Below are 25,594 nucleotides of genomic sequence, written 5' to 3'. Positions count from 1 at the left end.
TGACTGTAATTAAAAGCAGGTGACTTAAACCAATGAAACAAAAGTTCCGGTCTGACAAGGAGGAATAAATAATAACGTGACGCTGAGTACCATTCTTGCCATACGAGTTTGTGATAAAAGTGTCAATTTACTTTAAAACAGTACTGAACTGGTTGTCCATACGGGCAGTATCGCTGAACATGAGTGATCGAGATCATCCGATTTTAAAGTGGCAATGTGAATTCACAACCATTAAAAAAAACTGTCAATCGTACCGCAAAACTTCCGCCATTCAGCCAACACGTGCAGAAACTAGAACCTCAGATCGTAGAATCCAGCTTCAACAAATGAAATATAAAGACCCAGGACATTTCTTGCAAGACTGTTAAGGCTGTTTTTCATATGTTATGATTTGCGGGAGAATTCGGGGAAATTCGAAGACCGAGCCAAAGGTAAACGTGAATATTTTATCCGCCACATGGCCTTCTTGTGTTTGCTTTCAAGAGAACGGAAAAAGGATTTTGGTAAGAATAAGTACGCTTACGTCAACGCGGCAAAGTGTAGCCGGAATTCCAACGATCGCTTTAGTATGGAAACTGGCTCTTTATTTGGCCTGATAGTTGTTACTGACTTGACGTAATAATTGTAACAAAGACTTATCGTAGACATGTGCGTTTATAACAGACTTATACATACGTCTAATTGACTAACTGCGTGGATAAACTAAGCCACGCGCTCGTGAACTGATCAGGAGGTAAAGATAGTATCGAGATTCATTCAGTGATCCATTTGGAAGTCTGAAGCGAACTGAATCCGAACGACATTATGTGTTTTCACCCTAAAAGGCGCCCTAGAAATTTTCGATGTTTTTTTACTCTACATCGGAAAACTAACTTCAATTTGTTCTCAGTAGACAACAAATGCCTTTACCTTATTCCTTGACAACCAATGGCGATTTTTCTACAGTGCAAGCACGCCACGCAAGGATTCCTTTCGTGATTCCTATAACAACGGTATATCTCAGATAAACGCATATACTGCTGCATAATTTATAAACAGCGCATGGCACCTTTGAGAAAACCTGTCAAAGCTGACCTCGTAGACCCTTGTAGATCACCGGAAGACGTAAAACAATTTATACATTTTGTAAGAGGATCCATATTCAGTTAAAGGCCGAGAAAAGTGTTCTTCTTACAAACTTAGACAGCTCTCGACACCTTATAAATACTGGTATTTCCAGCCACTACGGCAGAAAACACTGATGTCGTGTTAGAAATAGAACAAAAAAATAATTTTTCCCGTGTTTCCATTTAATTTATAGTAACACGAGTGGATGTTTTGGGGAAAGCTGAGAAACAGGAGATGTGGGTGTGCGTTTTTACAGCTGATCATGAATGTTTTCCTAACTATTGAGACTGGGAAAGGAATTTCCCTTTTTCTTTTATAAAACAAACGTTCGAAAAATAGAAATACGATGAATGACTTTTCACAGTGCGCGCAATGCAACAAATGCAAATAAAATATTCCAAAGTGTGCAACACTAGACCGATAAAGGCCACCGGGGGGGGGGGAAAAAGGGGGGGGAAAAAAAAAAAACAAGGCCCACCCCACCCCAAAATCTAAAAACCCCCCCCAAAACCCCCCCCCTCTTGTATAAATACAGATAAAGACATTTTCCGGTGTTGCTTATGAGTTTTACATTGAGATACAAGAATGGAAGTTTGGGAGAACATAAAAAACAAGCCACACACAAACACAAGCCACAGGCGAGTGTTTCCACTGTCTTACTTCGCCTCCAAACTTTCACGAGTGTTCTATTTAGTAGACACAGTATGTTTTTTATTGGAAATCCAAGGATCTGGTTTTCCCAAGGTTCCTTGGTTTCTCCATTGTTTTCTATTTAACAACTAGAAAACAATGGAAGGACCAATCAGATTCGCGGATTTCCAATAGAACACAGCTGAGTCTTTACTTATTAATTCTACTGGACGAATACGAGTAGCCCAGCCAATCGCAGGATTTACATTAGAACACTACAGTGGCTGACTCGTCCCCAGTCGTCTTTTGAATCCGTCGTGAGTCTAGGAGGGAATCATGGGAAGGAAGAAGCGGAGCGAATGAGTCTCTTGCCTTTCCTCCTTCCCATCATCCTTTGCGTCTTGCAATTTTCGTATTAGAGACGACTGGGGACGAATCAGCTACAGTTAGGGCTTTCCACAAGTTGCTCGAGATTTCACAAAAAGTTGCCCGTAATTTCTCAAAAAGTTGCTCAAAAGTTGCTCCAAAAATCCAAAAAAAGTTGCTTCTGATAATAAAAGTTGCTCGAAAGTTGCTCCAGAAAAAACCAAAACGCTGCTTCTAATCAAGAGAATTTCTCTAAATATGCTAATTTCCCTTTGAGGGTAAGATTTCTAAGCAGTTTTTTGCAATTTAACAGCAAAAAAAGTATCTAAATAACATATTAAGGAGAAAATTTGTTAAATAACAAGGATTTCTTTAACTGAGAAAAATCGTGAAGATATCGATGGCGTCATGTTTGCTGACGAGTTTTGTAATGTTTTAATGCAGAATTAGCCGAAAGTTGAAACGTCTGCAGATGTTCCTCGAAAGTCTTCGGCAAACTTCGTAAATCTTCGGACCCGTTCGTATTGTCTTTGAACAACATTCGGATAACCTTCGGAGATCTTCGGTCTGGAAATTGGTCAAAAATTCAACAAGTTGCCCGAGAGGAAAAAAGTTGCTCGAAGAAGAAAAAGTTGCTCGAATTTTGAAAAGTTGCCAAAAAAGTTGCCGAGCAACTTGTGGAAAGCCCTAGCAAAGCCCTGCAGTAGAACCCCGGTCTAACAAAGTGCCAAAGAACTGGGAAAATGTAGATTGTTATAAAGTTTGCTTACAAGTGCTTGTAAAGTAATTGCTGCCTCACTCCCCCTCGCCCTCGTAAAAAGGGTAAACGGCCAACAAAACAACAACAACAAATCATTTAACCAAGGCAGCCTTTAGTGTTGTATAAGAAATATCCGCTGCATCAAATAGTAAAATTATTGATATAGCTTAGATTTCTTGCATAAAATGTCACAAACATACCACGTTCTAGTGCACCAAACCGTCAATGTTTTATTATTTTTTATTATTTATTTATTTTCTGTTTTCGTTCACTGCAAACCGGACCATTATGCCAGCATTATCCCTGTTTTGCCAAATTATGCCCGCCAATGTGCCGGCGTAATGTGTCAACCTCTAATCAGGTTAGGGTTAAAGGGGTTGCGCGAGGTCATGGTGTACAAAATAACCCAGAACCATGCAGATCCCGTCTGGCCTGATCTAACTGACCCTAACTCAGTCACGCCAAATGAATTATGACAATTATCGAGGCCTGAAGTAATCGACATCGATAATAATTTAACTAACAGAAAAAATTGTTATCCATTAACAAAAATCAATAATTATTTTAAGAATGATTGAATTCGATTGTTATCGACTATTGGTTTATCAGTTGTCTTCGCCTGACCTATTGGTTGCGTCAGCTGGTCCGTACAGTGGGTGGTATGACTAGAAGTGATTAAAGCCACCTTAAACGTTCAAACTTTAAGCTGACTTTGAACACCATTTTTGTATCGACATACGAATAGCGTTCTATATTAATGAAATTTTATTGTTCATTATAGGTTTGGCTGAGCCTACAAGTCTGGTCAAGAAAAAACCTGTTTGATGTAAAAAAAAATACGAATTATTTAGATAACGCATATTAAAGGTGTAAATGTAAGTTGTTAAATTTGAGATGTATAAAGTATATATTATAATTGCATTAAATGAAAGGTGTGTTGTATGTTGTGGAAAGACATAGTTAATTTTATTACTATTTAATGATCGAGATTCACTGCAAAGCCCTTAATTTCTGAAGCTTCTGATATCGCAGTGACAGAGTGAAAACTATCCCAGCCACCTTAAAACCATTAAAAGTACACAAAGTAAACATATTTTATTTATAAGTCTACTGCTGTTGGATTTGTTATGAGCTGAGGCCTCGCCATCGTCAATAGGCGCTTATAAGCTTTTCTTGTTTTAGCGGCAGGGGGGGGGGGGGGGGGCGGGAGGGAGAGAGAAGGCGCTTATTATCTAAAGGGCAAGCATGTGACACACCCCTCTGTAACAGACCTGCTGAACGCAACCTGGGCCCAGTTGTTCAAAGGAAACATAGTGCTATCCAGGCCACCGGATAAGTCGCTATCCAGTAGACTGTCATTTCGCTCTTTGTCCCTGATTAAGGTTGGCTTGTCCACCCGAAATATTAGGCCAAAATAAAACTTTTTTTTAATTTCAGCTGTTTAACAGCATTGCAGTCTTTTTTTTTTTTTTCGAAAAAAAAAGTTAGGAGCCTGGTAAATTCTCTTTGTCCTCTCTGGTGAGATGTAGACCTCTCTGGTCATGGTAGATTCGAAAAAAGTATATGGTTAGTTTTATTCCTCCTTGTTGGAGTGTGCTGCCTACGAAAGTCCGTACCAATGCGAATTTTAAGACGTATTCGTTTGCGAAACGTGTCAGGGCGATAGGGGAGGGGGAAAGGGAATTATCACTTTGGCCGATTACGAGGGGAGGTTCCCAATGTTTTAATCGAAGGTTTTATTTTTTGTTTGTCCCTCAACCTTTTTTGCGACCAGAAACACCCGGGTAGATTTTAATCTGCCCTGGTGAGGATTTTATCGAATTCCATCAAGGCTTCACCAGGACCCGTTATAGAGGCGTGTCTCGATCTTTATATATTGTACGTGGCATGTTCCCTGTGAATGTACTAAACCTGACTCGAGTCGTCTCCGCCCAGTCTTTGCGCTTCTCGGGAAACGCGCAAAGACTGAGCGGCGAACGACAACACTTGGCGGCATTGGCGTGCATGAGTGACTCAACATTCACATACCTTGTGTTTACCATGATATCCTCGAGATAAACTTATAGTTCATAAAACACTTATAAAAATAACAAAGAAACAAATAAAATGGCACAGTTTTTCTTGGTTGACATCATTTTTCATCATTTCATTTTTGAAAAAAAAAACGGTGGCTTGTAATTTAATCAGCAGAACAAGCATTTTCACAACACTTTGGCTCTGAACCCCACCTACAGATTTAAAAGAAAAAATTGCAAAAACTTTTGTTTTGCCAATTGGGCAAAAATACTATCAAAAACGAAAACTTTCACCAAGTCGTTTTTTGTTCATTAGCTTCAAAAGGTCAAAAGGTAAGTATATTTGACAGCCCAGGCAGGTATATTGGACCATTGCTATGGCAACATATTTCGACGTTATTTGGAGTTGACTTTGTGTACTGATAAATGCTTTTAATTACTGGTTTACGCTAAACCTCTTTCCGTCACATCATCGCACTAGCTGCATTAGAATGTGATAGATGGGAAGGTCTTAACTATTGTAAGCTACCTTAATTCGGCGCGTGGTAGGCGCGGTGGCTAGTGAACGAGTCCCCGACTTCGAGCGCTGGCCGGGGTCATTGTGTTGTGTTCTTGGGCAGGACCCTTGACTCTCGAAGTGCTTCTCTCCACCCAACAATAAAGTGGGTACCAGTGAAGTTTTGGGACAATCTGAGAAAATGCAGGGAATTACCTATGATGGAAGAGCATACCATCCAGGAAGAGTAGTAATATACCTAAGCGTTGCAAGCTACAGAAACGGGATGGGGCGTCTGGCTTGGTAGATCCATAGTAGTTGGAATTTAAATATTGCCATCAAATGCAATTGCTTGTTTTCACCAAAGTTCAAAAAAAAACTGTTTGGTGGATTGATCAACATCAGAAAACTGATTTCTTGCAGAGCAGGAAGGAAGAAATGTTATATCCAAATTGTAGTTTTGTGAATTTTTTTTTCATAACTGGGTTAGCTGGGAAAATTAAAGCATTTAGAACAAAGTCACCATATTGGTGTCCTTCTTTCGGGCACCGATATGTCCGCCAACAGTTCAACACGAATTAAAGAACAATTTTACCATCAATAATTCGCTCTCAATTCGTAGCTCTTAAACTATCACATCTAAATTGTCATCAGGTTTGAAAATTTATAAATAAAATATCCATTTTGTGACAATTCAGAAACACTTTATCTGGGACATTATAAATTTAAAAGTGCCTTCTTCCAAAGCTACGCACTGAATTGATATCAACGTTTGCACAGAGTTTAAAAGTTTTTTATGCCTAACAAATGAGAAAAGAATACCTGTGCAGGATTAACAGTCTAAATTTTAGAAGGTTGATGATGTCAGACAAAAAGCACCAATTGACCAACGTTCTTACGCTTCGTGGACGACAAGCTTATTCAAGCAACCCGTCTGTGATTCTAAAGTATCCGCTAATAGGGCAAATATATCACATACACCCCCTCGTTCCAAGTAAATAACCCTTACTTAACTAACACTGCAGCACAGGCTGCCAACGGCTGTATGAGCGGGCGTATTAACACGAAACTTGCAAGATTATTGTCTATTAAATCTTAATAGATAGATATAGGTAGAAACTTTATTAAGGAATGATCAATATCTGATTTCTCGTTACAATCAGTACAATGTCAATCAGACAGGTGGCGTAAATGAAAAGCATCGCCACCTAGGAGATAACGTCTTGATGAACAACCAAACTCTCACAGCTAACATTAAAAGAAATGATTGAAACCAAGTATGAAGACTGATTATGATTGAAAGGGTTAAGTAAACAAAGTTGTGAGCAGGTGGTTTTATGAAACACTAAACGTTAACGTTTTTACATAGCCGTGTGTGTTTAGGAGCCTCCCTAAACCAAACACAAACTTTAAGTTTGGTGAAACTGAGCCGCAAGCGAAAGTTAACACAAGTATTTCCGAGTTTACTTGAGCCTTCATGCATCGTCACCAACACTAGTAAAAACATTCCTAATTATCTTTTGTTACTAAGTTCCCCCGCTGAGCATGATCGTTGCATCTTATTCATTTTTAAATCTTTACCAACGGATTCGGTTGCAAACCAAGAAACTAATATTACTTCCAAAGCCAAAACGCAAGGTAAACATATACAAGGAGATTCTCAGTTTCCCCAAGTGTCGATTCTTTGAAACTCCGTGCCTAAAGACTGTTTTCTTGGAAGTGCTTAGTTTACAGAATGGAAAATGTTCTAGCAATAGTTTAGATATCGGTGACGTCAACTAGAGAACTATACTTCCAACAATGAAGGAAGAAAATAAACATTGTTTGAATCATAAATAATAAATTAAAATACTCATCTAACCAAATGAAATACACTAAGGAAACAGAATGCAAACATACCTACTCTCTTGCAGAGTAATAAGGAGCAAAGTTTGAACACACTAGTTAGGTTTGAGATGGGATGACGATCTTGCAACGCAAACTGCAGCGCGAGCTTTATCAAGTCCACAAGGAAAAGAAGTCATCAACAAGCCTTACCAACAAGGGAATTGCTACTGTGCAAATGTAACTGAAAAGTCGTCAAATCTACACGTTACTCAAAAAGTATTTTGCAGTGCAGAAATCAAAGAAAGCCCTTATTGATTTAATTTTTATTCAGCTGTCGCTCGGTGAAACTTTAAATTGGTCATAGACTTCAGCGCGTGCTCTGCCGTTGCTTCTTTCATACAACATGTGTGTTAAAAGCAGGGATCGGAGAATAGTACAGTCTTTGGAATCTGTTTTATCTTTCGTTAACTTTGAAAAGAAGGGCTCGAGGAAAGGTACGACGGACGCACTTTTGTTATCGAAACTTTGAGCCAGGTAGCGACAACACGCAGAGAGAAATCGACGCCGAGGAACACAAATACGTGGAAATCCGAAGAAGCGCCAACCGAGTACTTTTCACCATCTAAGATGACAATTGTCGGAATGTTAGGCATCATGTTCCTCCTCCATGTCCTCCTCGAAGAATCGCGCATAGACTACAAGCAGTCCCTTGTTTTCTTAGGCCGTCGAAAATGAGGCGAAAAAAGCGAGGGTGGAAAAATGGAATTAATGAGATGTGGAAAGTTGGAAATTTGAAAATGGCCGTGCATGCGGAAACCTGGGTCCAGCGATAGAATTCGTCAACGCCGTTTTGCGTTGTTACACGGAAAAGGTCAGCTATCGCGGTAAGTTAGAATACTGTTTTCCCACAAAATTGCTTTGTTACAGTTTTATTTTGAATGCCAATGCTCGACAAATTTAACTCTGAGATAAATCGAAGGTGCTGTAGCACAAAACCAAGAAAGACATTGTGTCGCGCGCCTTTTAGCCTGCCGTTGGAAAGCACACTGCCGTTGAAAAACACATCAACTGGCAGTGACGAATCGTGGCTATACGGAACACGTTTAATACGGGATAAAACAAACGTACAAGAACAATCGCTTGCCGTTTCTCTCGACTCCACTGTTAACTTTCGATTTAATTTTACAGTCAGTCACTGAAAGCAGAACCAGAGCAAGACGCGAGCGGGACCCAAGCAGAACCCGAGCAGCTTTTCGACAACGGTAGGGTTGTTTTGCTGATATCTTTGGTCAATTTCAAGGATCAACAGTTTATTACTCTAAAAGTCTTTATAATGAAATTCTACTTTGTGGTAGACACTTATTCTTTCAGAATCAAAGCCGGTCTATGACAATATCTTTGATACTTGACTAACGAAAGGGTCTTTAATAATTATCCACTTAACTTGCACAGAAGCGTTACGAACTTTGAGTGTGGAGTTATTATTCCAGTCTGACACAGCTTCAATGCCACGCAGTCACTGATGTTTATAGTTTGCTCTTCGAGGCTTTGTTGTCAATAACTTAAACCATATACCACAAAGATAATTTATTGATATTAAAAAGTACAGTGAACTGTTGTAAGATCTTCTTCATTAATTTTAAAACGGCAGTTGTTCTCCACTTCCTCGCGCTACCCTCATATTATAAAGCTGGTGTAGGTGTACAATTGTCGCTTAGCATTGGACGACGTAACAGCCTCATGAGAATTCGCTCATAAAGCGAAGTTTCTATCCTTGATATGTTTCGGATAAACCTCAGTCTGTGCAATGGTTTGGAATCAGAGTAGCATTCAGTCAACAGAGGGTGATGTCGATTTTGGTTCTGGGCAGGGACAGTAGTTTTAATTAATACAATATTTTCTTCCTAAGCGTGATTAGAGCCTTCAACAGTTTAAGTTCATACATGTGCACAGAATAGCAGTAAATTTGATATTGTAAAAGAAACTTTAAGAAACCATCATGTAATGCCTATGTTTTGTACACATGTAATTTTCGACTCTCATTCATCATGGCTGTCAGTCGGTTGACTGTGCGAGCAAAGAGAAAGGGTGGCACACCTTTTCCAGCCGTCATTTTTCCTTATCCTCCAGCCTCTCCCCGAGGACTTACTGACCAGTCCCTGGCATAAATAAGGGGGAAAAATGCCCTTAATAAGCGACAACACATATCATTGCCAACAAACTCGACAATAGTTGTAATTTTCTGTCTTTTAGCAATATACACATGGTGATACAAGTACACGAAGAGAGCAGAGCAATAAGAAATCACATACTTCAACAGGTTAGGAAACAAACAACAACATGATTTTTGCAGGCGGTCATACTCCTAACAGGAACACAGCCATCACATTCATGGTAAAAAGAAGGTTCAACCGTGCAATATAAAAGGGAAAATTCTAAAATCTGTCCTCGATTTCAATGCACTGCATAAAGAAAGTCAAGGAAATATGAAAACAAGGGAATTTCGGCTGTTATTACCTATAATAACTATTATGAGGTGGGACGTGTGACGTGTGTGGTTTGAAGAATTAAGGAGGTGGGGAGTTCAATTAGTTAGACAGAAACAGCCTTAAATAAAACAGCATTACGACATTATCAGTTGTTAATCGTGGAATATATTTTCCTCAGAACATACCAAGACCATGCATGTCTGCAAGAGGACACTTGGTTCAACAAGACACTGGTCCCTGTGGTGTTCACAGCCCTGTAGGGTAAGAGATATAAATGCAGATAATATGAAATTGGAAACGCTACAATGTAGAAACTACGTATGTGCTTTAATATTCTGAAATCAGCTGCCTTATCAAACAAATGAGATAGATGTTTTAGCTGCCAACGACCCTTGCAATTGTGTATTTCAAAATGATTTGTGTAAGGAAATAAAACGGTACCAATTTGCCCAAAACTTAACTCGTTGATGTAAACGAAGCCTCATGGGAAAAAGGAAAAGGCAAGTTATAGTGATAGTTTCTGTTTGGGCAATAAAAACCGAAAATTACTCGGGTGCCGCCATGGAGATCTACCAAAAAGCAGCGATTGTATATGTCTTACATTTTCCTCGCATTTCTTTCAGAGGGATTGCATATCGGCCTGCTTATCTTCAGGTAAGTGGCTACAAAGGTAAATTGTATAGGAATAAAAGCAAGTTTGAAACAGTTCTTTAGCTGAAAAATACTTTTAAAGAAGCGCGGGAAGGGTGCCTGAGGAAGGCACATTTTATCTTACTTCCCTTTACACAACGCCAAACGTACTAATATACTGTAAATGTCTATGCTATGCTACGGATAACACAAATGACAATAAGTTCATTAAGTTCGTTTAAATTGCTTATTAGTGTAATATTTAGTTTTTTTTAACATACTTGAAACGCGATTTGAAAACCAGTGTTGAATTTTCGCGCTAAAAATGACTATTACTACTATATATTATTATTATTATTATTATTATTATTATTATTATTATTATTATTATTAATTACCTCAAAAATAAACTATTATGAGGCACGGTGGGAGACGTGTGTGGCTTGATTAAGGAAGAACAAAGGAGGTGGGGAGTGTAATTAGTTAGAAAGAAACAGCCTTGAATATACAGCATTACGACATTATCAGTTTTTAATCATGGAAAATATTTTCTTTAGAACATACCACGACCATGCATTTATGCAAGAGGACACCTGGTTCAACAAGACACTGGTCCATGTGGAGTTCACAGCCCTGTCGGGTAAGAGATGTAAATTCAGATAATATGAAGTTGGAAACGCTACAATGTAGAAACCAACTGCCTCACTACCGTTATTCGAACAAATGAAATAAATTTTTAAGCTGCCAACGACCTTTGCAATTGCGTATTACAAAATAATTTGTGCACCTTTCCTGAAATAACCTGCGATCAGGCGTTATTTTTTCGCGGCGGAAAGCCTGATCGTAGGTTATTCCTGAAAGGAAATAACAACGGTACCATTTTGTCTAAAACGTAACTCGTTGATGTTAACGAAGCCTCATGGGCAAAAGGAAATGGCAAGTTCGGAAGTTTCTGTTTGGACAATAAAAACCGAAAATTACTCGGGTGCCGCCACGGAGATCTACCAAAAAGCAGCGATTGTATATGTCTCACTAACTTTGTGTAGAAAACCAAGAAGATAACGGAGAGGGCGTGTTTAAAACACGAACTGGCGAAATGGCGAAATGGAAATTTTTTTAAACGGATATGTGCTGAGATGTAATCTGGTGTATTTTGAGACACAACCTTGATATATTTTCACCGTAATTTTATATTGTTTTTTGGTCATCACATGATTAGGTTTTGACAATGTTAGCTCGGCTGAGACGAAGAGTTCCTATTGCGCTATTTATACACTACAAAGAAGTGAATAAAAGAGATAAACAGCGGCAATGTTTCAGTTCTTAAATTATCACAAAGTTTTTTTTTTTTTTTTTTGGGGGGGGGGGAGCTGAGCTGTTTGGGGGGGGGGGAAGCTTCTACCCCTGAACACCTCTAGATAGTACCCTGCCTTTAAGTAATACGTTTAATTTGGCGTTGTGAGAAGTGACAAGTATTCAAGTATTCTTATATTCCTGGGCCAGAACATTAAAATGTTCCCTTGCAATTTTAACGTAGTATGCAATAGTCATCACTTCCCTTCAACCTTGAAATAATTCAGTCTTTAGCATCATTTCGCCATTTCGTCATTTCGCCGTTTTGTGTTTTAAACACGCCCTAACGGAGATGTTCTCTTTTTCCTCGCATTTTTTTTCAGAGGGATTGCATATCAGCCTGGCTATCTTCAGGTAAGTGGCTACAAAGGTAAACTGTAAGGAATTAAAGCAAGTTGGAAACAGCTCTTTAGCTAAAAAATACTTTTAAAGAAGCGAGGGAAGGGGGCCTGAGAAAGGCACATTTTAGCTTGATTCCCTTTACACAACGCCAAACGTACTAATATGCTGTAAATGGCTATGCTATGCTACAGATCCTCTGTGAAGGCTACTTTGCTGTTAGGTTCATTTTAAAAATTGCTGAAACCTTTATGCCCATAATGTACTAGGCTAACTTAATAAAACAGAAGTGGCTACATACATAACGTTACTAGTACAAAAAGACAAATGTGACAAATTTGTGGTGAACAAGCGAGTTCGAGTTGAATGTGTTCCTTAAAAGAAGCTGTTTTTGCAACATCTCCTACACGCAAACATTTTAAAACAACATTATTTTAAAACCTTAAACACAAAAGCATGATTTGCAGTCGGAAATAAAAAACAAACGCTTTATAAATGCCATTCTCGATCTGGTGCTCTAAACGATAAACAAAATTCATACAGGCTTGATGTTCTCATCAGTATTCAGTATTGCACCTCACAGAAACACACTTGCCTTATTTATGATAGCAAAAAGGTTCAACTGGACAATATATTTAACGCATAATCTAAAATCAGTCCTCGATTACGATGTGCTGCACATAAGAAGTCAAAGAATATGAAAAGAGTCAACAAATTAGAGTCTTAAGGCTGTGACTGCTTAAAATAAACAAAACACTGTATTCGTGTAATTCCCATCCGTAGATTTAACAAACATCCATCTTGTTGCTGTTACTTTTACAAACATGCCCTGCAATGTCCTTAGCTACCAAACCTTTGCTTACTGTAAGTGAAACTGTTAAAACTTGGGGAGTTTAATAAACAACTTCCTTTCTTCATATTTTGTTTTTAATTGAGTCAATAATCGCGTGATTCTTGAAATGACAATAACAATGTCACGTATTCAGTGTTATGTGGAAATTGTTACCTTAATCCGACGAAAAGTATCACGTTTCGTTTTGCAGGGGCCTCAAAGTGAGAACAACACTGCCCGAACGTCTAGGAACACTCCAACAGAAGGCTGATTTCTAAAGGAAGGGCACACGATGGAGTTGATGTCCACTAAATTATTATATGTTGTTTATTATATCCTATATCTTACAGTGCGACTACTCGAACCAGGCCATTTGGAAGAAAGTTCACCAATCAAAACGTTAATTGAGAACAATGGATGGCTATCCTTTTTCGTAAACAAACTAATGACATAAAAGCATTCAGACAACAGCTCTACAACCAATTTTGTAACCTGTTTGTAACCAATTGAAAGCAAATGTAAGTCTGTTTTACCTGAATTTGCATTGTACACTTTACAGATTTCATTCTTGGTAGTAGAGTATCATAATTATTACATCATAATCGAAAAATTTATCTTGAAAACTCCTTTTGTGACTGCAAAACCGAAACAGTTGAAGACCGCTCAAAATTTAAGATCGAAACTAACAAATCAAAAAATTGCAGCGTTTCACGAGAGGTCAGCAGCTTCCGCAAATTTGTTGGGTGTTCAAACTTTGTTGATGAACTGTTATCAACCTCGTCCACAGGGCCGTCTCTTCCTTTAAGATGGCGTCCGCCCACCATCTTGAAAGCGGAGATGGCCCTGGGGACGAAGTTGGAACTATTGTTTGTATTTGTTCTCAATTAACGTTTTGATTGGTCAACTTTCTTCCAAGTGGCCCGGTTCGAGGACTCGCATGTAAATTAGTTTACTTTATAAATTGATGATGATAATTTATAAAGCGCTATTTCCTGGAGCTCAATGGCGCTTTATAATGTTTAAAATCTATATAAAAATAGTATAAACAATAAAAAAAAGAAATGTAATTTACATTTAGCTTAAAAAACTGGACTTAAAAATCAATGGCGCTTAACAAGGGCGCTTTACAATATGTAAAATAGAATCAAATCAAATCAAATCTTATCTACGCTGAGCTTCAGTTAAAAAACTGGACTAAAATCATTGTCATAGTTCTAAATATAAAAAACTGTCTGAGTCAGCGGGTAAAATTTAAGAATGAGTACAAATGTAGTAAAAGTTTGCTGCTGCTGATGTTGTTGTACTATTTAAACTAAATACTTTCAGGGGTTCATGACTAATCATTGTGTTTTTGCAATGAAAGAAAGGACTTGGAATTAATTATCATAATGAGAAGTTAGAATAAAGAGTTCATTTAAGACCACTGAAACTGCATGCATGTGTATCACTGAAAATATCACCCTATAAAAAACAAATCTTAGCAAGATGGAAAATACTCTTCTGAAATACACTGCAAAACAGTCTGTCTCTTTTTCTTCTTGTTTGTTTCTTGAAATGACGATGCGTGACGCCCGAATGCGTGACGAGTGATATGAATTCCTTTTCAGGAGGTGCGTTTCGCACAAGAAATCCGCGCTAAAATTCGGACTGTTTTTCAGTGTACTCCAGAAGACCATTTTCAACGGTTCAAGGTAAAAAATACAGCGTTGTTGGTCATTGATCGTTTGCAATATTTGTTTCTGAACGAGTATTAGAGAAAATATGTCCAATTTTCTGCATTGAAAATCAAAAATCAGCTGTAACACTGTAGGCCAAGTCACGGTCACGACTGGTTTTGGTATCGTTCCTGATTGGTTGAAGAAACTGCATGTTTGCTGTGATTGGTTACACTACATCACATGACATAGCAAGCTCACAGCATAAAGTAAACAGTCGCTAAAAAACTGCTTTTGAAAGGAAGCTCTGTCATTAATAAATGTCAATGAAACGAAGTGTTTCATATTTCAAATTCACAAGGGAAATTAAGTCAGGGATCAGATAGAGATCTTTTGAAAATTTACCCATGAACAACACAGTGAACGCGCAGCTTTTTTAGCGCAAAGATAAAAAAGAAAACTTTTTCCATGCACGAGGATTCGCATCACTTAAAACGGACACAATTTTTGGCAGCATTATTGCAATTTTTAGCAGCATTACTTAGAACAACGACTTCCGTTAGCATGAAATCGAGGCTTTGTTTCAGAATAAGGAAATTATTTAAAAGAGTACGGGAGGAACATCATTATATTTACTACATAAAGCTAGGAAGGTGTCCGTGTGACGGTTAAAAGTAGAAACCCTTCTACATATCTCGAACAAGGAGTTTGACAATGCAAGGGGGATACCAGCGCTGTCCAAGGAGCCCGCTCAAAAAGAACATTTTTACCTTAGGTAGCTTTCACTTTGCTACTTCTACTCTTATTGCATAAATAATATAACATGCTAAGCATTTTTGACGCTGACTCGTTTCGTCTTTTCCGATGTCAGTACTTAATTGGTTGCTTCGTCCTCGGGCGTCTTTAGTATTTCGTAAAATTGTAGGACACGGGGACGATTCAACGCCGTTGAACATGGTAATCTTCTCTTTGCTGTTAAAAACAAACTTCGCTTTTCCACGAAATTGTTATGTTAAACACGGTACTGTGCGCAGAACCTCAGCCGTTCGTGTTCAAACAGGGATGAGCAACTTTTTTATGTATTACACACTACATGCCTATTGCAAAATAAACTAAGTCCGGCTACCGATTGCCTTCCATATGAAATTGAAAAACGCGATAGCACAAGCAATAGCGAAAACCCAGCTTTTTATTTTCACCGAATTATGGTTTCTAGGAAACTTTAATTAATATGTTAATTTTACATGTGACGTTAATAAACACACAACGCGATGCGGGCATACTTTCTGTTTGACCAATCAGATTAAAGCACTTGTCGTAAATAATCATCCAAATAAATAATGCCACAGCTTGAACTGAACTGGTATTGGTTCTACTTCCTTTTAGGAGTTTTGAGTTTCACATATCTAACAGGTTCCATGCGGCGATTAGTTTCACCAACGAGGCAGTTTTGTCCGAAATGTTTCTACGATCTGAATATTTTGACTACGGAAAGTCTGCTTTTCCTTCAAAGCGGGTCTTCACTTGGTACAGTATGAAGTATTTAACGTTCGCACAAAGAGTCCACAAAGTTCGTTTAAAAACGTGTAATTAGAAGAAAAAATGTTTCTCGTTAAGCAACAAACATGTGTTTGCGCAATCAGGAGACACATTTTACACAAGGCACAGGTAAAGATGGCTCCTTACAATTAGCTTTGATAACTTTGAGAGGGATTTGGTGCTAATTTTCTAAGTTTAGTGCAACAAAAGGAAGAAAAGTACAGTGAAAACAGATACAACGAAATGCCAAGGGACTGAGAAAATGTGTTCTTTATAATGGGAGTTCGTTGAACCCGGTTCTGTTCTAATACATTTTACTGTCAGTTACTTTCATTATCTCGGGAACTTCGTTATAAAGGGGTTCGTAGTTATACCGGGGTTCCACTGTAACAGTTTTAGTTCATCACAGTACAAAGTGATATCACCCACGAAATTTCCACACTCAGACTTCCCCTCAAACTAACCAAACAAAATTTGTCTTTCAGAATGTCATATCAGGCCTAGAAGCAACCGACTGTGTTCAACATGGAATCTTCTTGAACAATACGGACCTTGTGTTAAAATGCCGAGTGTCGAGTGGATGTTAAGTGGATTACTAATCGAAACTAATCTGGCAAGCAAACACAAGAACAGAGGAACAACTATGTTCAGCAATACGTCTGATATCAACATTATGGTTAAATTAATTCAACGCCTTTACTTGTGACTGCTAAAGCATTAAAGAAACTGACTCTATCAAGGAACCTATCGGAAGTGAACTATGATATCACGCACGTCACGAAAACACTCGTGGACTCGTGCGCAGTCCTACCCATGTAGCTAACCCATCCCACAAGCCCATGGGCACCGCATCTTGGCAGTTCCATCTTGGAAGGAGTTTCTCGGCCTAGAGAAAAGACGAACAATAATACTGCAGAGACCTGACTGAAAATTTTGAGGTGAGAGTTGACTTTGCTATCATACTGCACTGCTGTATAGAATAGCTTTCTATTTAACGTCACATAAATCGCATATTACCCCGGCAAGTTTTCTGGAAGCCAGCTAAAATAGCCAACAGAATATCGCTCCGTTCATGCATTCGCTCTACTGTTCGTCGATTTGCAGGCTTTATCGGTGCATCAGCTTTGTCTTTGCCTCGTCTTAAAATACCAACAATGTCAGGAAATTATTAGATCGTACTGCAGCGAAATGACCTCAAACCTAGTAAGAATAAAATTCCTTATACACCGGGAAAGATCTGCAGTCGGCATTACATCTTGGCAAGCAACCTTCGAATGTTTTACCACAGCGTTAATTCTTTTTTTTTTAATCCTTTTATTGAAATAACGATTATCTATCAGTTTGTACAACAATTAAGAGCTCTTTTACGACTTCGAGTGTCGAACATCTCAGGAAAGGAATACCTTTACTTCAGCGCTTCGATGATAAGCCGAAACATTCGCAAATTTGTAACAACTCGCGATCCGTCTCCAAAAGTTAACATGAAATATGATGGTTTTCCAAAAGGATTTCTCTTTGCGGAAATGCAAAGCAAAAACACTAATCGACAAAGAATTCTTCCTATAGTTAGTACATTAATTGCTGTTTGTCAAAAGTGCAACTTTTTGCGGATGATTCATCTGTTGGCTTTAAAACCAGCAAGAAGTATAAACACAAAAGGTAAAACGTCAACTGGCACAAGCGGCCATGATTGAAACCGTGGCGAACTCGTTTTTGCGATTGCCTGCATGCTCTGTGAAATCAATTACTTTAAATTCATCGCTGCATTAGTTTAGCAGAAGCAACTTGCAGAGTGATAGCCTTAAACCAATTGTGCAACACATTATTACGCTACATGTTAACACTGCATGTGTGTTTAAGGCGACAATTTACTAAACGTTCAACGCATTTGGCTTTGTCTTTCCTTTCTCTGGTTACTTTCTAGATAATTGGAAGGGTTGCCCAAACGCACAGCGCTGTAATGTAGTGTTTTTAAATATTTTGGCGACCTTACACTGATATTACGCGTACATATATATTATCGCAAATTTTCAACGCCCACCCAAGATTCATATTGTTAAGATAAATTAATTAACGGTATTCACGGGATTACACTTCAGATAACTACTCTTCCGCTGGGAGCAAATTGTCCCATCGAAAATATTTTGTTTGCCGTGTAGCAATGAGAATAAAAATGACATTTGAAAATTTAGTGCTAGAAAGGAACCTGTCCTTTTTAAAAGAAAGGATACTATAACTTCCTTTCAAGCTCATTATTTATAAATCAATTCTTTATTTATTCGTTCTTTATTCCCAAAATGTCTTTAGTTTACCAATTGGGTAAAAACAGCATTCATTTACTAAAGATTCGCAGACTATAGACTATATTTGCTGCCCATTACATTAAACAAAAAGAGCTGCATGATGTCGACCTATTCAGGATGCTGTTCACAGCGTGTTTACATAAGAGAATGATATTCGACTTAACACGCGGGCTGAAGTCGAAAAACAAATGTTTTGTGTGACAAGTAACTGTTAGGACAAGGCGAATATTTGTTTAATTAATTAACAATATAATTCTTTGTATTTCTTCGTAATCGAAGTAGAAATGTATTTACTTTACACCCTGCGAAAGCAGATTAATTCTCGTCTGTCGAGGCGAAGTTTCGTCTGCCTTCGCTGGCTCAGAGCTGCTGTATTAAGAGGAAGGGTTCGACAGCAAAATGGTCTTGATAATAAAACATAATTTTTTTTAACAACATTTTTTTAAATAATAGAACAGGAAAAGTAGCCCTCATTCAGTTTATTCGGTTAAAAAATATCACACACTACAGGACAATAAACATACTTGGAAAGTTTGATTATTATGCTTTCTTTTGTTTTCAGATAAATGATGGCATCAAAAAATCCGAGGGTAAGAGGCATTGTGTTGTACTGCAATCTGATAGTATTTTAGCCGTCAAAAAGTCAATTTCATTTTAAAGCATTAACTCCCACTGCATAAATCAAATATTAATTTTACTGTATTTGGTGTGATTTTCACAAATTAGGTTTAATGTTTAGTCCCTTGCAGTTGACTGTTCGACCTCGAGTGCTTATAATTTGCTTTGCTAAATAAGACAGTAGTAAAAGCAAAAATTTAGCAAGTGAACAAAAAAATTTTTGGTTTCTTTGTAGGAAAGTCAAGACTCTTCGGAGGAGGAAGAAAACAAAGACGAGTAAGAATGAATTTATTACTTAAGTTAAAAACTAATACATATGTTGGCCACCTAGAGCAACAAAGCAACAAGGAAACAGAATATGGGGGAATTGTTTGAAAAGATAAAGTAACAACATTGTTTAGTCTTCCTATGAAGATATATTTTTGTCATTGTGTTAAAATTGTAACACGCAGGTTAACAAAAAAATGACCATTAAGCCATTTATAAATGCTTTTTAGGGTACCTCAACACACTGAAGCTCTGGAAGATGGCGAGCCATTGCCTCCAGTGCTAAATGGCCTCGAAACACCTTCAACTGAGGTTAGTAAGAGTAAAGTCCTTCTAGCATTTAACAATACTTATTGACACTCAGGCTTTTAGCCACGATTTAAAAAGTGGGAGTCCAAAGTTTTCATAAGACCTGACTTTGTCCCCATAGAAGGGCCTGAGGAGCATGCAAAGTGTTCTTCTGAAGTAATGAGTGCAAAGGTATCTAAAGATTTCCAAATTTGCTAAAAAAAAGTCTGTATACAGTTATTCATTATTCATATTAATTTTCTCTGAAAGTGGCCGTCCATAGGACTTCTGGACTCCCACCTGGCTAAAAGCCTGTTGACACTACAGGCAAGAGCTTAGCTCTGGTTTGCAAATAGTCATTGCTTTTATTCTTATGGAAAGAAGTTTTGAACTTTCCAGTAAAATCTAGAGTAACTTTTCACAGCTATGAGTCTGTGTGACTATGACATCATAAGAATATGTAATCTTAGGCAAAACATGGATTTGGCAATTTTAATTTCAAGTCTTCAACTCCCACTTTAAAAAGTGGCATAATATTCACAGCACGAACGTCTATAAGGTTAACTGATAAATAGCACCAGTCATTTCCTCCGATCGACTGGAGATTAAGATTGGATACAGGTGTAATTAAGTTTCAGAAGAAGTGGAGAGAGAGGCGTTAAATTAATAGAGGGAGAGACCTTTAAATTTACATTCAAGTCTCGAAGCATAAAAGCATTAACAATTCGTCATGTTTTGTTTTTCTCCTTAGCATGACTCAAGAACATGTTACTCTGAAAGGGAAGGGTCAATACAACAGGCTGGCCCCAGTGTATTTCACAGCCCAGGAGGGTGAGTCCTAAATGATTCAAATAACATAAAATTAACAACTATGTAGAAGGGAAGTAACGAGATGATGGAGATATTCCTTTTTTTCTCCGTTTTTCAGGGGGATTCGACATCAGCTTGGAGACAATCAGGTAAGAAGCTCTAAGAATCAACCTAATATATTAACGTATACCAAAAACAGTTCATAAGTTAAAAATAATTAGCAGCAGGGAGACTATGTACTAAACAAACACAGCAATTGACAATTCGTCATGTTAAATTTTCTCATCAGAATTCCTCAAGAACATGTTTCTCCGAAAGAGGATGCTTAATAACACAAGACAGTGGCCCCAGCGGACGACATAGCCCCGTAGGGTGAGAGAAGTAGACTTTAATTATATTAATTCAAGAAAAACGCTTACTTTTGTGGAAAAAAACAACGACATGATGAAGACCTGCTCTTTTCTTTCCCTTTTCAGGGGCATTGAATGTCATCCTGAAGAACTTCAGGTAAGAGAATATAAAAACCTAGAAGCATCAAGGGGCTTTATTGAGAAAGGAGCATTCTCCTCTTGTTTACCATGTATTTACAGTAACCACACGCAAGATTGCAAAAAACGATTACCACACTATAAACATATGAGCTATACAATGCATTAATTACTAAAAAAAAAAGGACGATTCCGTGAAAATGGTTAAAATTTTCCGCTTCTTTTCAATTTATGAAATTTCTATGTCCATAATGCAGCTTTACAGTTGTCTTGTTACTATTGTTGCCTTGTTAAATTATTAGAAACAAACGTTTTCTTTCAAATCTAATATAATTATTGGTAATACTTAATACACACAATTTTTGATTCAACAAATTCAACCACAACAACAAAAAAATAATATAATAACCAACTTTTAAGGCCGGAAAGCACTAGGCGACAATATGCTTCGTGTTTACTGCTTCAAAAACAAGTCGCTGCGACAAGACGCTTGTTCGGTGCACACGCAGCGAATTTGGAGTAGCTTTTTCTCATAGTTTTTGGGATTCTTATCCCACAAGAGTCTATTTACTTTACAGAACTGAATAAGCTCTTTAGCTGTGGTTAAATTACATACTGAAGGGAAAAAATCCTCAGATTTCTCAGATTGTTTATCTGCCACATGTTTAGTCTCCATCTTGAATGGGCTTCTGAGGGATCATGGGAAAATATATGACGCTATCTCATTGGTTAATTTTATTTTCTGTCGCAGTGACTTGTTAGCCAGCGTAGCTTGGCGTTCTAGTCAGTCGGGGAGAGCGAGAAATCGCGCGCGCGAGCTAAGCGACGGCGGAAGGCAGAAGGAAAGAAAGAACGCCAGCCGCCAGACGCCTCTTAAATGGGAGAAATCTTTCGAATTAGCGGCCTCCAGAGGCCGCTAATTCCCATTGGCTAAAATTGCTTATCTGTCCTGTGATTGATTTGTTGGCTTTAATTTATTCCAAATGACTCATTCGCATGCGCGCAACATTCAGGCCGCTCAATTAGCATTTGACAAGTGACGAATGAAGCAAAGCAGTGTGAATTACACATGGATGCTATTGCAGGCAAACAAACTCGGCAGTGATCATTAGAAAATTTAACTGGTTTTCTTCCCCCGCTTCGACTCGCAGATGATTTTTTCTTTGGACCTCCCGAATTTGCAGACATTAAATTTTTGCAAAAACGAAAATGAGCCTGATAACTTTCCCGGGGTTTATTTATTTTGTACATCCTGTACCACACGTGAGTTTGACAGAACACGTCACCTTTTTATTTCCGGTCTTCACAAATTACACGTATTATTTACATAATTACGTAAAAAGATTTCTCCCGTTTAAGAGGCGTCTGGCGGCTGGCGTTCTTTCTTTCCTTCTGCCTTCCGCCGTCGCTTTGCTCGCGCGCGCGATTTCTCGCTCTCCCCGAGTGACTAGAACGCCAAGCTACGCTGGCTATGACTTGTCACAGAAGTGTACACAAGCTATGACAACGCTGCTTTCGCTCATTTTGTCGCGATCAGTCACACGAATTCAAACTGGTTTAAATTCGTGTGACTGATCGCAGCGACAAACTTCTGTCGCAAAGATTTTCACAAAAATGCACCATGTCACACGAGGCAACATGTTGCACCAACTTGTCCCCGCGTTGTGTTGCAGCGATTTGTCGCCAAGTGTGTCTCGGCCTTCAAGCGTAGCACTTACAATCGCTAAAGGTGGATTTCCACTGACGCGTAAATATTTACGTACGTAAAACGTGCGTAAAAAAAGATACGTAGGCAAATTTCCACTGTCGCGTAAAAAGTAATAAAAAGCATTTCCTTTTTACGCGCGTTGAACGTGCGTAAATGCCCGCCATACTGAATTATCAAGTTGGTGAATAGAGTGCGTGATTGTCGGCCATATTGGAGAAGTGAAACAATAAGTTGTTTTTCCTTTGGGAAAAAATCATTAACATTTTTATGCAAATATCTTGTTGTTTATAATTTTACTCTTCCAACATGGCTGCCATGAAAACACTTTGTACCACACGCTAGAAAAAGAAATGCGTGAATATGACCAAGAGGCATTTTATAAATACTTCCGAAAGACACCATCAAGTAAAAGAGGATTTGAGGCGACCTTCCCGGATTCCCGGTTCAAAGCCTTCGTGACCTGACGCCAGGCGTTTTCTTTCACTACTGCGTTCGTGTAATTTGGTTCTGTAGCCAGTTCTATAGATTATTTCTTGAAATGTTAAGACTTTCTCGATGAGAAGTGTTTTTACATCTGAATGTTTTCCCAAGTAAATCGATGGGCGATTTAAAACAAAATGGTTTTCCACATGGTAAGTGGTGTCATGTGACGAAATCCAAAAGTATGATTGGGTAAATCGTTGCGTAACCGCAGACAGCCGCGAAAAAAGTTGAACTCGGTTCAACTTTTTTCAAAAACCCCAAAATCGCTACGCGCGTAAACGTGCGCGTCACGTGCGTAAATACCTGAAAAACGTGGCATTGGAAATTGGAGAACGTAAATTCGACGCACGTAATCGCGCGCGTAAAATTTCATTTTACGTACGTTTATAATTTTTACGCGCGTTAACGTGCGTAAACAAAAACGCGACAGTGGAAATCCACCTTAAGGCGTCAACTCAAGCATTTTTAACTTTTCAACTTTCCTTTTATTATACACAGGAGGAAGTGGAACTCCTTGCAGAACCGCTATTTATTGGCATATTTCTATATCTACTTACTAAGTAAAATGGTTGTGGGGCTGTGCTATACTGATATTGAGTTTGTTTTATCCTACTGAACACTTCTGCATCGGCACCTTGTCAGAAAATGCATCCAGTTAAGTTAAATATTGTAAGCATCGAGTTTATTTGTTTATTTATTTGTAGTGCAGCCCCTCAAAAGTTTGATTTTGTTAAGTGAAATTCGTTTCAAGGCACTGAATAGTGTTTTTGTGTTTAACATAATGGATTACTCAGTTTTCATTGTTCTAAAATGTTTCAAATACTCGACACAGTCGATAGGACGAGTCGAGTATCGTTTTGTTGGCGAAAAGAGATGTCCAAGTTATTATTACCTCATCAGAAAATTGAACGAGAACTATAAGAAGTTTGTCATGTTAACCTGTCGCAATAACACATCGTTGTTACTTGTAAGCAAGTCCTATCGTGATGATTGCGTGATGTAATTTCCGAACCTTAGTCACGCAAACCAAATAGGTACTAAATCCCTTGGTTTGCGCAAATGTGTTTATTCTATACTGCACACTGCAAAAACTCATTCCCACCAGAGATTGAATTTCGTGTGAATTACACATATTTAAAAAAGTTCCGTTAAGCTGATTAAATGGCCTAAGGGTTGAAGTTGTTGCGATTGTTTATGTAATGATAATTTTGTCGTATTAAAGACAGTGAAGTTGTATTCAATCTTAAGTCTGGAAGGATTATTTTTACTTCCTGTTTTGCGTTTCACCCTATATACAGAAAAGGATCACAATGGTAGATTACTCGCCGAGGAAACGGAAAGATATTTAATTAGCTTTTAATTTTCCCCAATCCCCGCCTTATCATTTACAATGCCATTAATTAACAAAATAACACAAAGTTAAGCTCTTTTTCCGATGACTGCAAATGGCCATCCAGCACTTCTACACCCAAGCTGCATGGTCAAATGGGCATGTAAAAAGAACACTCTAGAATAATATCAACAAAAAACAGCAACCTTTGCCTCCCTAAACACACTCGCTTCTCTTTCCCTTTTCTCTGTTAGTTTAAATGATCTCCCGTTTACTATCGAGAGTCTTTCACAATATCCTGAAACAAGCGGAAGGTGTCGCCCCATACATACTCAATAGCGCCGGCATCTTACCGCAAGGGGATTAGGGAGTGACTATTCCGCACTTAGAATTAGCTCTGGTTCGGCACAGCATACACATGAACAAAGTGTTTTGGTTTAGAAAGAGAGGATAACCTCCTTACCGGGAAATGTTGGGCAAAACCCGAGAAATCTGACAGCAACTGTTGGTCGTCTAGTGATCCTCTGTTCGTTACAACATTTTTGTTTACATTGGCCCTGCGGCCTCTATCGTGTATGAATGTATGATAAGTCTCACTAAATCAAATGAAGGCAGAAAAGCAACTCCAAAGACCTGTTTATTTATAATACATCTTTGAGCCACGGAAAATACCGCATCGAGAGGGGGAAAACCCCACAAGTATTTTCATTTTCGTTCAAGATAAACCGCATAAAATACAAAAGTCATTAATCTTTTTGCCACAAAAGAACAAATATATAGAAAAAAAAAACCAAATGTTTGAACTTGTAACTTACGTTTACAATAAAATAAACATCTCCAATCGGGTCAAAAGCTGCGCACATGGAATGGATGGCTTCAATAATTTTGGACATGTATTATACACGTGCTGTGCTCTTCATTAGTAACTCAGTGAGAGTTTCTATCATCGATTTTAACTGCGACACGAACTTAATTTTAAGCGAAATGACTGTAAACAAATTAAGACACAAATCTTGTGCAGGAAAATGTATCTCTTTGACAAGGACTTCACATAAGTGACACACATAAAAAGAATGATTGTGCACGACCTGAAAGCTGGGAAAAACCCCTTCTTTTCTATTATTATGCATGGAGTCAACACGATATTGGTCAGGGAAAAAACATTCCCAAGACCTGCTTGGGCAGGCACTTTCAGGTACAAGAATATATAAACAAGGGAAAACTCCCTTAGCATAAGTGCCTAAAGGAGCAAAGTTGCCAT

General features: G+C 38.2%; 2 protein-coding genes and 1 long non-coding RNA gene across 5 annotated transcripts in view; all 3 read left to right on the top strand.

Annotated features, from left to right (window-relative positions):
* The window catches only part of LOC144631475 (uncharacterized), a 33,263-nt gene extending 28,285 nt beyond the window's left edge, over positions 1–4,978 (top strand). For both annotated transcript variants that reach the window (XR_013566740.1, XR_013566738.1), the window contains one exon: positions 3,645–4,978. This is a non-coding gene — a long non-coding RNA (uncharacterized LOC144631475). The remainder of the gene's footprint in view (positions 1–3,644) is intronic.
* A 3,364-nt stretch (positions 4,979–8,342) lies between these two features.
* On the top strand, positions 8,343–12,156 carry LOC144631473 (uncharacterized). The gene is made up of 6 exons (XM_078489919.1): positions 8,343–8,463; positions 9,455–9,521; positions 9,869–9,951; positions 10,314–10,344; positions 10,878–10,960; positions 11,997–12,156. Exons 2-6 carry the CDS (start codon positions 9,465–9,467, stop codon positions 12,052–12,054), a joined length of 312 nt encoding a protein of 103 aa, XP_078346045.1. The 5' UTR covers positions 8,343–8,463; positions 9,455–9,464; the 3' UTR covers positions 12,055–12,156.
* A 61-nt stretch (positions 12,157–12,217) lies between these two features.
* On the top strand, positions 12,218–24,250 carry LOC144631463 (uncharacterized). 2 transcript variants are annotated; one of them, XM_078489896.1, is made up of 10 exons: positions 12,218–15,274; positions 16,524–16,976; positions 18,904–18,931; positions 19,195–19,235; positions 19,457–19,538; positions 20,266–20,345; positions 20,443–20,473; positions 20,614–20,696; positions 20,801–20,831; positions 23,502–24,250. In XM_078489896.1, the coding sequence occupies exons 3-10, from the start codon at positions 18,908–18,910 to the stop codon at positions 23,565–23,567; spliced, it is 438 nt and encodes a 145-aa protein (XP_078346022.1). In that variant the 5' UTR covers positions 12,218–15,274; positions 16,524–16,976; positions 18,904–18,907; the 3' UTR covers positions 23,568–24,250. The 2 variants fall into 2 exon arrangements, with proteins under 2 accessions (XP_078346022.1, XP_078346021.1); XM_078489895.1 differs by having other exon boundaries at positions 12,218–16,167.
* The last annotated feature ends 1,344 nt before the right edge of the window (positions 24,251–25,594 follow it).

This window comes from Oculina patagonica, chromosome 12 (genome assembly GCF_052425735.1).
Source record: "Oculina patagonica isolate OP01 chromosome 12, crgOcupat, whole genome shotgun sequence".
NCBI classification, from domain to species: domain Eukaryota; kingdom Metazoa; phylum Cnidaria; class Anthozoa; order Scleractinia; family Oculinidae; genus Oculina; species Oculina patagonica.
Note: the sequence above shows the minus strand (reverse complement) of the source record. Positions and strands in the feature narration are given on the sequence as shown.

Coding starts and splice junctions, on each gene's coding strand:
- LOC144631473 (XM_078489919.1), top strand. CDS start 9,465: ATGGTGATACAAGTACACGAAGAGAGCAGAGCAATAAGAAATCACATA. Junction 9,522..9,868: donor GAAATCACATACTTCAACAG/GTTAGGAAACAA, acceptor TATTTTCCTCAG/AACATACCAAGACCATGCAT. Junction 9,952..10,313: donor GGTGTTCACAGCCCTGTAGG/GTAAGAGATATA, acceptor CATTTCTTTCAG/AGGGATTGCATATCGGCCTG.
- LOC144631463 (XM_078489896.1), top strand. CDS start 18,908: ATGATGGCATCAAAAAATCCGAGG. Junction 19,236..19,456: donor GAGGAAGAAAACAAAGACGA/GTAAGAATGAAT, acceptor AATGCTTTTTAG/GGTACCTCAACACACTGAAG. Junction 19,539..20,265: donor TCGAAACACCTTCAACTGAG/GTTAGTAAGAGT, acceptor TTTTCTCCTTAG/CATGACTCAAGAACATGTTA.